This window comes from Miscanthus floridulus, chromosome 18 (genome assembly GCF_019320115.1).
Source record: "Miscanthus floridulus cultivar M001 chromosome 18, ASM1932011v1, whole genome shotgun sequence".
Lineage (NCBI taxonomy): Eukaryota > Viridiplantae > Streptophyta > Magnoliopsida > Poales > Poaceae > Miscanthus > Miscanthus floridulus.
Genome location: NC_089597.1, coordinates 129,787,054 through 129,800,511, shown reverse-complemented (window position 1 = coordinate 129,800,511; position 13,458 = coordinate 129,787,054). Strand labels below are relative to the sequence as shown.

The following is a 13,458-nucleotide window of genomic DNA, read 5'->3' as shown; positions in this document are numbered from 1 at the left end:
GGGCGTCAACCCCCGGCCTGGCTCGGCCTGGCCAGCCGAGGCAGAGCGCCTCACCGGCGTTTGCACAGGCGCGGCGGCGTACTTGCGGCCGGCGCTTCCCGGCCACGGCAACCCACGGAAAAGCGCGCACAAGGGTCGCGGGGGCAGAGCGGTGCTGATGCGCGAGATAAGGGAGACCGAGGTGGAGCGGTTCACCGGCGCGGCATGAGCTCCGATGAGCTTGGCCATGGCCGAGCGGGGAAGAAAAACGGTCACCACGGCCTCTCACCTCGCCGACGGCAGCCACACACGGGCGCAACTAAGGGGGCTTGACGAGGCGGAGCTGCTGGCGCTAGGAATCGGAGAATGAGGCGAAGGAGGGGGAGCAATTCGCCGGCGGAGCGACCGCGGCGCTCGGTGGCGGAGCTCACGCGCGTGGAAGGAGCTGTTGCGGCTGGCTGAGTGCGGAGTGATGCACTCGGACAGCGAGGATGCGGAGCTGCGGTGGCGTGATATCGGCGCGGCGCGCGTGCTTGCGGGGGCCACCGGACGCCACCCGGCCGGCGTCACCGGCATGCGCTCGCCACGCGGCGCGGCGTACCTGACGCGGTCGGGCGCGGCGCGCGGGAGGAGAAGGCAGCGCGCGCGGTGGACTGGGCCACGGACGAGCCAGCTGGGCCGAGGCGAAGGCGGGGCGCGCGCGGCGCGGGAGGCTCGCTGGGCCGGCTTCGGCTGGCGGGCCAGAAACGAGGCGGCGGCCCGCTAAAACAGAAAACATTCTTTTCAATTTCCATTTTCAATAAATTTTCAAATAACAGTTTTCAAATATTATTTTGAGCAAGAAAATGACCTCCTTTGAAAATGTACCAAAAATGAAAGTTGCTTAGAATTCAATTCCCAACAACTTTTCTTTTATGACCAAAGTCCAATTCTATCTAGATTTTAAATTATAGAATCAAAGTTAAATTTTAACTCAAAACCCTAATTTTGGGAAATTACTTTGGAAGCAAAATTTTGAATTAATTTGAATACAAACCTTGCTCCAAAAATTGTGCTAAACAATTCTAGATGATTGACAACAGTAGCCAAACATGTTTTTCTAACCTAGCAAGAAAAATTCAGGGCAAAACAATTCTTAAACAGTTGTATGCAACATTCGGGTTTCATGCATGTTTCAGATGTTTCAAAGCAATGTTTCAATTGTTATTCACATGATTAAGCATGTATGATTTGGATGCTTGATGATGCATGATATGCGTGATTTGCAGTGCCTAAATGCAGGCATAACACCGGGGTGTTACACAAGCGCCTGGTCTAGCCGATACAAGATCTTTAGTCATCTTTCGTCTATGAGGGAGAACGACCTTCTCATGTAGTAGTAGAAAAGATCAATTCAAATGGCTCAGCGATCGGATTAGTGTTTAATTGGACTCTTTAGAACTGGTCATTATTGCCACCAACTGTGGTTGGGCTGTCAGTTTTCATCATATGTGGAGTCAATGTAAACAGCTGATAACTATTTTGCTGTGCTCTCATAACTAGTTTCTCATAACTAGCTGATATTTTTCATCTTTATTATAAACAGCTGATATTCTCCTATCATAACTAGTTTCTAATCAATTTTTGTGCTCTCATATCTTAACAGAAAAAACCATACTTAAAGAAGCTTCTGACGAGTCCTCCAGCAAACGAGGACTTGCTTGATGAACTGTTCAGAGGGTACACTGTGGATGGCACCACAGCCTTTGTGCCTGGTGTCGGGTACCGCGAGAAGGGGTACCCTAAGCAAGACCCAAAAAACAACTGCTTAGACTTCGTAAAGATCGAAACCAGCTAAACGCTGCCGGCCTCGGCCGATTCTCCGACTCGCCCGAGGCTCCAAGGGCCTCGGCCAATTCTCCGACTCGCCCGAGGCCCATCGCCACGGGCCTCGGCCGATTCTCCAATTCGCCCGAGGCCCCCTCACTACTGACCCCGAGCGATTCCCCGCCAAAGGCCTCGGCCGGGCCACCGACCCTCCGTCTCGCGCAAGGCAGGCTCGGCAGCACTCCGATGCCTCTTCCTTCTCCCGTCCCTCTGACAAAACGTCGTGTCGCATCAACTCAGCCAACTGCTGCCCCTGACGACAACGGCATGCTCGGCACAGTACAGCAGAATGGCCGATGGGACAGGAGGCAGGACTGGGCAGGGGTTACCCGCCACTATACTAACCACCATGCACATGGTTGACGCCCATGCCTCACTGTGCTGCCAACTCCTGCTCCGAGGACAACGCGGCGTGGGAAGCCACGTCTGGGCTACTGTGGCCTCGGAATCAGTACCCAGGACCAATAATTCCCTCCAGGGCCTCGGCAGTTTACTTTAGGGGCTCGACAGCCTGGGGACCCATGTCCGCCAACGCCCCCCGTGATGGCTTGGCCTCGGCACCTACAGAACCACGGCCCCCTACGACGTCATCACGCGATGACCTGCACGTCCCTCGGACTGGGCAGGGGTTACCCGTCACTGTGCTAACCACCATGCACATGGTTGACACCCATGCCTCATTGTGCTGCCAACTCCTGCTCCGAGGACAACGCGGCGTGGGAAGCCACGTCTGGGCTACTGTGGCCTCGGAATCAGTACCCAGGGCCAACAACTCCCCCGAGGCCTCGGCAGTTTGCTTCACGGGCTCGGCAGCCTGAGGGTCCATGACCACCGAGCCCCCCACGATGGCTCGGCCTCGGCATCTGCAGAGCCGCTGCCCACTACGACGTCATTACACGGTGACCAGCACGTCGCCCGCCATGTCCTGCATCAAGCTGTACTGGAGCCCCACGACGCACAAGATCGAGTATGACCGGCGCGTCACTTCTGCACGACAAGGACGGGGCCACTCCGTCGACCATGCCACAACAGTGGCCGGCTACAGGGCTCGGACACGCCACCCTTGTTTTTAGAACGCTATGTAGCAACATATGTAGGTTCCTGGTTCTCCCTTGGAGTATAAAAGGGAAGGACCGGGGCCATTTCTAGGGGGCGACGGAAAAAGAGGACGAACACACCGATAGAACTAGAAAGTTCCGCTACGCTGGTGGAGAACAACGCCTCAAGCAGCCCGCACCACCCTCGCCGAGACCTGGGGCTAGCCCCCTCTCTCACCTAGCTTGTAACCCCCTACTACGAGCACTCCGGTGCAAGGAATACAAGATCGATCTCTCGGACTGGACGTAGGGCCTCGATTGCCTAAACCAGTATAAACCTTGTGTCTCTTTGCATCACCATCCGGGATTAGGAGCACGCAGCACAAATTCACTCGTCGGGGTTGAGGGACCCCTGGTTCCAAAGCACCGACAGTTGGCGCGCCAGGTAGGGGCCGCTGCGTGTCAGCTTCGTCATCCTAGCAAGTTCCGGATGGCAGACCCCGTACGACCATTGCGTCTCGGCACCGTGGTTTGGTTCGGGAGCCTAGAGTTCATGTCTCTAGGGCATGAGTACGACATGGTGCTCCTCACTCCTCGAGCCCCACCGTCCGACGGTGAAGTCGCGCCCCGGCAGCCCAGGCGCAGGCGGCGCCCGGGCGGCCGTTCTCGCCACGCTCGCCAGGCGCGACGCGAGCGAGGCCACCCCGATGTCACGCGAGCCCAGGGCATCACGCCCCTCCTCGCCGATGCCCTACGACCAGCTGTTGGTACGGGGTCCCTGGCTGGGGACCTGTCTGGCCTGAGCATGGACGAAGGAAAATCGCCGGTGGCTCGCGGCGACGCCTAGTCGTCTAGCTCCGCTCTACCACTCCCTTAAGAGCCGACCCCGGCGGGGTAGTAGAATATGGAGACGGCACCGTCCCCATACCCCTTTGGGTTGAGAGATGCCGCCGCCTCTTACGCCTACGCATACGCTGCCACCCACGAGCACCCTGCGGAACGCCGCCAGCGCTTCGCTCTCGACCTGAGCACCCGCTCCGACCCCTCGGACGAGGAAGAGGCATGGCCCAGGGTGGATTTCTCCGAACTCCACAACCCTGGGGCTTTGCGCCAATTCTTGGCCGCAAGCGACTACTGCCTCGGCTACTCTGACTCTGACGACGAAGGGACTTACGATCCATCTCGTGAGTGCTTCCACGTCGGGCTCAGGATGCCAAGGGCGGGTGAAGAAGACGAAAGGACAGGCAACCATTCCCCGCCCCGGGCAGGGGCGGGCGACGCCACACCTCCGCGTCTCGAGGCCCCGGCAGCACGGAATGAGAATCCCGTTCGTGGGGGGCATCGACGCCCAGATCTGGAGCAGCTCCGCGAGCTTCGAGACAAGGTCGAACAAGACCGGCTCCTTCTGCAACAGCTTCGGAACACTCTCGAGCAGGAGCAGCAGGGGCGCGGTGAGGGCGGAGGAGCCTGAGGGAGGGCCCGCGACGTCCATCACCGCATCAACAACGACGAGGAGGGAGCGCCGCCCCCAATCTTTAATCGCGCTAGCCAGAATGTCGCAGCCGCTGCGATGCTGGTCCGATCGATGCCCGAGCCCTCCACCACCGAGGGGCGACGGGTCCGTGGGGAACTCCGCGATCTCCTCGAGACCGCAGCGGTGCAGCAGGCCGAAAGTTCCGCCTCCCGCCGGCACGGAGGCACCTCGGAGCAACCCACAGCGCAACCTCGCTGGGGCCAGGATGCCTCAGTCCGTCCCGAGGACGCTCGCGCGCCGACGGTCAACAGGGCCCCCTCAGTGCGTGACCGACTTAGGGACCGACGCGAGGCACAGGGCGACCACGAAGTAGTTGGCAGGCGACGGCGCCACGACGACGGAGCAGCACGGAGCTACCACCCACACCGAGGCGGTCGCTACGACAGCGGTGAGGACCGCAGTCCTTCCCCTGAGCCGCCAGGACCTCGGGTCTTCAGCAGGGCCATCCGTGTTGCTCCCTTCCCCGCCCGGTTCCGACAGCCGGCCAACCTCGCGAAATACAGCGGCGAGACCAACCCGGAACTCTGGCTCGCCGATTACCGCCTGGCCTGCCAGCTAGGTGGCGCGGACGATGACCTGCTCATCATCCGCAATCTCCCTCTGCTGTTGTCGGACTCGGCACGAGCCTGGCTCGAGCATCTCCCTCCCTCGCAAATCCACGACTGGCGCGACTTGGCCATCGAACTTGGAGTGCGACGCCTCGACGTACGGGGTGATTCGCAGCTCGTCGTCGATCAGGTGATGAAAGAGTCGAGCTGCCATGACCCCAAAATGAAGGTGTACTGCGCGATAGTACGACGCCTGGAGAGCAAGTTCGACGGTCTCGAGCTCAACCACGTTGCACGAAAGTTCAACGAGGCCGCGGACGAACTAGCAAAGATGGCATCGGCGCGGACCCCGGTTCCCCCGAATGTCTTCGCCAGAGACCTCCACAAACCATCCGTCGACTACGCCCCGGCGACGAAAGAGGGCCCGTCAGCCGAGCCCACCACAGGGCCCGAGGCCCCCTCTGCCACTGAGACCTCGCCCGCCGGGCCCGAGGCCATGGCGATTGACGCAGAGCCTCCCGAGGCCGACCAAGGGACGGACTGGCGAGTCCCTTTCCTTGATCGCCTCGTTCGAGGAGAGCTTCCTGCTGACAGAGCCGAAGCCCGGCGGCTTGCGCGACGCGCCAAGACTTACGTCATCTGCGACGGCGAGTTGTATAGGCGTAGCCCATCTGGTATTCTCCAACGATGCATCACCACCGAGGCTGGCCAATCCTTGCTTTGCGACTTGCATGCGGGAGTCTGCGGGCACCACGCGGCGCCTCGCGCGCTCGTGGGTAACGCCTTCCGCCAAGGTTTCTATTGGCCGACGGCGGTGGCAGACGCCACGAGGCTAGTACGCTCCTACGAGGGATGCCAGTACTACGCTCGACAAACGCACCTCCCGGCCCAAGCCCTCCAAACCATCCCCATCACATGGCCATTCGCCGTATGGGGGCTAGACATGGTTGGGCCTCTGCAGAAGGCACCCGGGGGCTATACCCATCTGCTGGTAGCTATCGACAAATTCTCCAAATGGATCGAGGCTCGTCCGATCGCTCAGATCAAATCCGAGCAAGCGGTGCTGTTCTTTACGGATATCATACACAGGTTCGGGGTTCCTAACACCATCATCACTGACAATGGGACACAATTCACCGGTCGCAAATTCCTAACTTTCTGCGACGACCACCACATCCGGGTGGCCTGGTCAGCCGTAGGGCACCCAAGGACGAATGGCCAAGTAGAGCGTGCCAACGGCATGATCCTACAAGGCCTTAAGCCAAGAATATTCAATCAGTTGCAGAAGTTTGGCAAGAAATGGCTTGCCGAACTCCCGTCAGTCATCTGGAGCCTAAGGAATACCCCGAGCCGAGCCACGGGATTCACACCGTTCTTCCTGGTCTATGGAGCCGAGGCCATCCTCCCCACTGACTTGGAATACGGTTCCCCGAGACTACAGGCGTACAACGAGCAAAGCAACCACACTGCCCGCGAAGACGCCCTCGACCAACTAGAGGAAGCCCGAGACGTCGCGCTACTACACTCAGCCAGGTACCAGCAAGCCCTATGACGCTACCAAGCCCGGCGCGTCCGAAGCCGAGACCTGAAGATGGGCGACCTGGTGCTGAGACTGAGGCAGAGCAACAAGGGCCGCCACAAGCTGACCCCACCCTGGGAAGGGCCGTACATCGTCGCTCAAGTGCTGAAGCCCGGGACCTACAAGTTAGCCAACGAGAAGGGCGAAGTCTTCACCAACGCTTGGAACATAGAACAGCTACGTTGTTTCTACCCTTAAAATTCCAAACGTTGTTTACATTGTTCCTCGAAATGCAATAAAGAAGCGTTCTTAGTTGTTATAATTTTTCGAGAAACCCCCCTTATAGACAAGCCGATTGTATAAAACCCAAGGACCATACGATCGTCCCAAAGGTGAAAAGGCCGGCCGAGCCGTGAGAACGACCCACGCCTCCGGGCTACGGCAGCTCCCTCACCACCTCTTCACCCAAAGGATAGCGTAGGCTCCGAGGAAGTTCTATGCAGAGAGCCTGTCTATTAACAGGGGCTCAACGTCACAATAGCGCTATAAGGGAGACTCGGCTCTGCCTCAGCAAAGCCGGGCCTCCCTCGGGGGCTAGAAAGGGGGAACCACCTAAGTCTCGAACACCATTGTTAACGGTCTTTCAAAAATTTTCTGCGCCAAACTCTCTCGCGCTCCGACGGGACCCTCACAAGAAACCCAAGGACCAAAAGTTTGTTTGGAGGCCAAAGGGCCGGTCGAGACGTGAGAACGGCCTACGCCTCTGGGCTACGGCAGCTCCCTCACCACCCTCCGCCGAAGGACGGCTTAGGTCCCGAGGGTTTTCTTTGCGGGTTCCCAAGATCGAGACAGAGGGCACAGGCTCGGAAATAGAACAGAAAACGATTAAAAGACGCACGTACGCAAGTACTTTACAGGCCTCGACGGCCACAAAGACGTCACGGTATGAGGTAAGAAGGGGAAGGGCGAGGTTCTTTGCGTATTTATGCAGGGACAAGACGAAACCGCCGGGCGACGAAATCGGGGAAGTTTCCCCCAGAAGATCCGGCGCGGTTATCCAGATCCGGTTTCACCGCCCACGCGCCCACTCCCTCCTCATTAAATCGTGCGTGCAGACATGTCCCGTCGGCTGACCCCACGTCACGTCCAACCGCAGCAGCAGCAGGCGCCGTTCCGCCTCCCCAAAAAAGTCGCCTCAAAAGACGCGCCTGCCCTTGTTAGCCGTAGGGAGAGAAATGCCCCCCGATTCCTTTCAGGCAAAGGAACTGGGCACCGAGCCCGCTACGGTCCAGGGGTTCGAAGGCTGGGCCCTTTGGGGTTTCAACAGCCGCCCTAGGGCAACAGAGTCAGGGGCGACTACGGGCGAGCCTATGCGAGGCCGAGGCCCAAGCAAGCGAAACGCTTGGGATGCCCTGTGTCGTGTTCGAGACCGGTAGGGAGGTCTCCGAATGGGATCCCACCGTAGGGAGGCACCGAGCCACCGAGGCCCAGCGAACGGCCTCGGCACCCACTAGAGAAACCCTCCGGTACTCTTGGAGCGCGTCTCCGGACCGCTAGCCGACCCCCAGCGAACGGGGTACGGGCCTCCACTCGGACTTACCCGATAACAGCTCACCGGAAATGTCGTCGCTCGCACCCACCGAGGGTAGCACGGCATCTTCCACCCCTCCTTCCGAGCGAAAAGGAAGCGCGAGGGTCGAATGAAAAGTAAGGAGAATCCCTGACGGCCCTCTTGCCCCGCGCAGAGGCTAGGGGACCCTTCCTGCAAAACATTGCCGAGGCCCAGCGGCTTAGACTCGCACACAAGGGGGCTCGGCAAAACAAACCCTCCTTCCGAGCAAAAAGGAAGCGCGAGGGTCGTTCAAAAAGCCAGAAGAACTCCTGACGGTCCTCTCGCCCTGTGCAGAGGCTAGGGAGCTCCTTCTGCAAAAGACGCCGAGACCCCGCGACCTAGCCTCGCACCCGAGGGGGGCTCGGCAGACAAACCCTCACGCGCGAGGGGCGAACCAAAAGCCAGGGGGACCTCTGACCGCTCTCTCGCTCCGTGCGAGAGACTCGGGGGTTCCTCCTGCAACTTTGCCGAGACCCAGCGGCTCAAGCTCGCACACGAGTGGGCTCGGCAAATAGCCCCCCCGTCCGAACGAAAAGGACGTGCGGGGGACGAACAAAAAACTCGCTCCGTGCAGAGGCTCGAGGGCTCTTCCTGCACCCAAGATAAAGACAAAGCGACCCAAGCCCGTTACGGTCCAGGGGTTCGAAGACTGGGCCCCCAGGGGTTTCGACAGCCGCCCCAATATAAAGGAGTCAGGGACGACCACGGGCGAGCCTGTACAGGCGCGCCCCAGGTCGTGTCCAAGACCGGCGGGGAGGTCTCTGAATGGGATCCCACCGTAGGGAGGCACCGAGCCACCGAGGCCCAGCGAACGGCCTCGGCACCCACTAGAAAAGCCTGCCGGTATTCTTGGAGCGCGTCTCCGGACCGCTAGCCGACCCCCAGCGAACGGGGTACGGGCCTCCACTCGGACTTACCCGATAACAGCTCACCGGAAATGCCATCGCTCGCACCCACCGAGGGTAGCATGGCATCTTCCACCCCTCCTTCCGAGCGAAAAGGAAGCACGAGGGTCGTACAAAAAGTCGGGAGAACCCCTGACGGCCCTCTCGCTCCAGGCGGAGGCTAAGGGGCTCTTTCCGCGACATCGTCGAGGCCCCGCGATCCGAACTCGCGCCCACGGGCCCGGCAAACACGACGAAAACACCTCACTCGAAAGAGAAAAAAGCCCCTGAAGAAGTGAAATCACTCCTCCAAGGCCTCGGGGGCTACACCCGGCGGGTGCGCTCGCGCGCACCCACCGAAACCTCGAATACAAAACACCATCCCGACAGGAACTACCAAGAGCCAATTCTCGTCGGAACCTCAGGGGGAGTGCCTCCACTCCCCCCAAGGCTTGGGGGCTACTGTCAGGTACCGCGAGAAGGGGTACCCTAAGCAAGACCCAAAAAACAACTGCTTAGACTTCGTAAAGATCGAAACCAGCTAAACGCTGCCGGCCTCGGCCGATTCTCCGACTCGCCCGAGGCCCATCGCCACGGGCCTCGGCCGATTCTCCGATTCGCCCGAGGCCCCCTCACTACTGACCCCGAGCGATTCCCCGCCAAAGGCCTCGGCCGGGCCACCGACCCTCCGTCTCGCGCAAGGCAGGCTCGGCAGCACTCCGATGCCTCTTCCTTCTCCCGTCCCTCTGACAAAACGTCGTGTCGCATCAACTCAGCCAACTGCTGCCCCTGACGACAACAGCATGCTCGGCACAGTACAGCAGAATGGCCGATGGGACAGGAGGCAGGACTGGGCAGGGGTTACCCGCCACTGTACTAACCACCATGCACATGGTTGACGCCCATGCCTCACTGTGCTGCCAACTCCTGCTCCGAGGACAACGCGGCGTGGGAAGCCACGTCTGGGCTACTGTGGCCTCGGAATCAGTACCCAGGACCAATAATTCCCTCCAGGGCCTCGGCAGTTTGCTTCAGGGGCTCGACAGCCTGGGGACCCATGTCCGCCAACGCCCCCCGCGATGGCTTGGCCTCGGCACCTACAGAACCACGGCCCCCTACGACGTCATCACGCGATGACCTGCACGTCCCTCGGACTGGGCAGGGGTTACCCGTCACTGTGCTAACCACCATGCACATGGTTGACACCCATGCCTCATTGTGCTGCCAACTCCTGCTCCGAGGACAACGCGGCGTGGGAAGCCACGTCTGGGCTACTGTGGCCTCGGAATCAGTACCCAGGGCCAACAACTCCCCTGAGGCCTCGGCAGTTTGCTTCACGGGCTCGGCAGCCTGAGGGTCCATGACCGCCGAGCCCCCCACGATGGCTCGGCCTCGGCATCTGCAGAGCCGCTGCCCACTACGACGTCATTACACGGTGACCAGCACGTCGCCCGCCATGTCCTGCATTAAGCTGTACTGGAGCCCCACGACGCACAAGATCGAGTATGACCGGCGCGTCACTTCTGCACGACAAGGACGGGGCCACTCCGTCGACCATGCCACAACAGTGGCCGGCTACAGGGCTCGGACACGCCACCCCTGTTTTTAGAACGCTATGTAGCAACATATGTAGGTTCCTAGTTCTCCCTTGGAGTATAAAAGGGAAGGACCGGGGCCATTTCTAGGGGGCGACGGAAAAAGAGGACGAACACACCGATAGAACTAGACACTTCCGCTACGCTGGTGGAGAACAACGCCTCAAGCAGCCCGCACCACCCTCGTCGAGACCTGGGGCTAGCCCCCTCTCTCACCTAGCTTGTAACCCCCTACTACGAGCACTCCGGTGCAAGGAATACAAGATCGATCTCTCGGACTGGACGTAGGGCCTCGATTGCCTGAACCAGTATAAACCTTGTGTCTCTTTGCATCACCATCCGGGATTAGGAGCACGCAGCACAAATTCACTCGTCAGGGTTGAGGGACCCCTGGTTCCAAAGCACCGACACCTGGTGATGATTATGGTGACAATGAGGGGCAAGATGCAAGGACAGAAGATGATGAAGAAGAAGAGTTTGCACAAACACCTACAAGTAGAAGCAGACAGAGGAGTCAGAGGGGCAAGAGGGCATTGAACAGCACTACAAGCACTTTGACCAGCCCAGTGAAGAGGAGCAAGAGCCCAATGGTGAAGATTGTGAAGGACATAGCCAGTACCTTCAAAGAATCTGTCGCAGCCAACACTAAGCAAATCCAGAAACGTGCAAATGACAAGGCTGCATTTTCTGTCAAGAGGTGTCAGGAGCTGGCATTTGAGTGTGGCGTTGAGAAAACCGTTGACTCTGTCTATGCTATGTCCAAGATGTTCGAAACAGAGTACCAAAGGAAGTTCTTCTGTGGCCAGTTAACTCCTGAGCTTAGGTTGGGTTACTTCAAGAAATGGTGCAGAGACAAGAATTTGGAGTAGTTAGGATCTTTTTGGTCCATGTGTGTTGAACCTATCATATATGTGTGAACTATTATATGTGCATGTGAACTATTATCTGTGTGGTGTAATGATACTTTATGCTATGTGTTGAACCTATTTAAATTAATCTATGAGTTGTGATGTCAAGTGTTGAAGTATTAATTTATTGAATTAATTTGCTTACCCTGGTTCAAGTTTTATGCTATGTGCTGATAGTTTGTTACATGTGTTGAAGCAGGAAGTTGATCATGACCCCATGATTGAGGAAGAAGAAGATGATGGAGGTAGCTCAAGTGAGGATGAAATTATATCCATGTGCTGCAACAATTTGGTGCAGTAACAAAATTTGATTCTGCAGTTGGTACCTATCTTGGGTATGTACTCTGATAACTACTTCCTGAAACTACCTAAGAGGGTAAATGGAGATTCTGGTTTGGATTTGGTGCATGAGACACTAGCCCGAGAAACCCAATGTTACAACATGTTTAGGGTTGAGAGACGTTTATTTTACAGGTTGCATAATACTTTGGTCCAGAGGTATGGGTTGAAGTCCACTAAAAAATGACATCTGTAGAGGCTCTTGCTATGTTTTTATGGATTGTTGGTGCACCACAATCAGTTAGACAGGCTGATAATCGTTTTAGGAGGTCTCTGGAGACAGTAAGCAGGACATTTAACATAGTTTTGAGGTGCCTCCTTAGGTTAGCACATAACAACATTAAACCCAAGGACCCAACATTTTCAGAAGTGCACCCAAACTTAGAAAATCCAGCATTCTGGCCACACTTCAACGAGTGCATAGGAGCTATAGATGGGACACATGTGAAGGTTGTGGTGGATAAGAGTAAGAGAGTTCCATACTTGAACAGGCACAATGAGACCAGTCAGAATGTGCTTGCTGTTTGTGATTTCGACATGAGATTTACCTTTGTCTTGTCGGGATGGCCTGGTTCAGCACATGACATGAGAGTTTTCAAAGATGCCATAACTACTCATCATCACAAATTTCCACATCCACCGCCAGGTTTGCTACTTGAACTTTCTTGCAAAAATTTTTATCCAATTACACTTGTTCATCTAAGTCTCATTGTGTGCCTTTGAAAATATGTAGGGAAGTATTATGTGGTTGATGCGGGGTACCCAAACCGGCCGGGCTACCTTTCACCATACAGATGTACAAGGTACCATGTGGAGCAATGGCTAAACGGCCCGCCGCCACAAGGTATGAAAGAAACCTTCAACCATGCACATGCCAAAGTTAGGAATGTCAGAGAGCGAACTTTTGGAGTGTTGAAGATGAAGTTTAGGATTTTGTTGAACATGCCAAGATTTCCAGAGGAGAAGCAAACTAGAATTATTGTTGCTTGTATGGCTCTTCATAATTTTATTCGAGAGAGCAGAATTATGGATAGAGAATTTAATGCCTGTGATGCGGATGAAAATTATAACCCAATGTCTAGTTCTTCGGCATCAGCATGGCCAGAAGATGAACCTCTTGTTGAAGATGTGAACATGAATGCCTTCCGTGATGAATTAGCTCATGCTTTGTTTCATGGAGTGTAATTTTTTTTGTTTAACTTGATTGAGGACTTGTAAGTTTGAGTGACACATCTCATATGTATGGAGAAATTAAAATTTATTGTGATTTGGATGCTTGATTTGTACAAATAATGTATTTGTATCATCCGTGTGCGGGAGGAGGCCACACAAGAGCCTGCCACACCAAATCCGGCTGAAAGATGGTTTAAATGAGTCAAATGATTAGAAAAGTACATTTATTGTTAATCTAACTCTTGCATCCAAACATCTCTTAGGCTAGAGTTAGTTCTGGGCTAGTCTAGAGCTAGAAACTAGCTCTAACCTCTAGCCGAGCTAGAGTATCCAAACATGACCAGTGAAAAACGCCGGCGGAGTCGAACCCTAGGGCGGGCGTGCGGTTGTCGCTGCGGCCGCTCCTAGTCAGCAACTCCTATTGAACCAATAACTTCAAATCATTTTACAGCCCAGGAGCAGCA

General features: G+C 56.6%; 1 protein-coding gene and 1 pseudogene across 1 annotated transcript; both read left to right on the top strand.

Annotated features, from left to right (window-relative positions):
• Positions 1-451: 451 nt before the first annotated feature.
• On the top strand, positions 452-11,443 carry LOC136524667 (uncharacterized). Its single transcript, XM_066517945.1, has 3 exons — positions 452-718; positions 1,625-1,733; positions 10,977-11,443. The coding sequence occupies exons 1-3, from the start codon at positions 452-454 to the stop codon at positions 11,441-11,443; spliced, it is 843 nt and encodes a 280-aa protein (XP_066374042.1).
• Positions 11,444-11,699: 256 nt separating this feature from the next.
• On the top strand, positions 11,700-12,672 carry LOC136522096 (uncharacterized; annotated as a pseudogene).
• Positions 12,673-13,458: the final 786 nt, after the last annotated feature.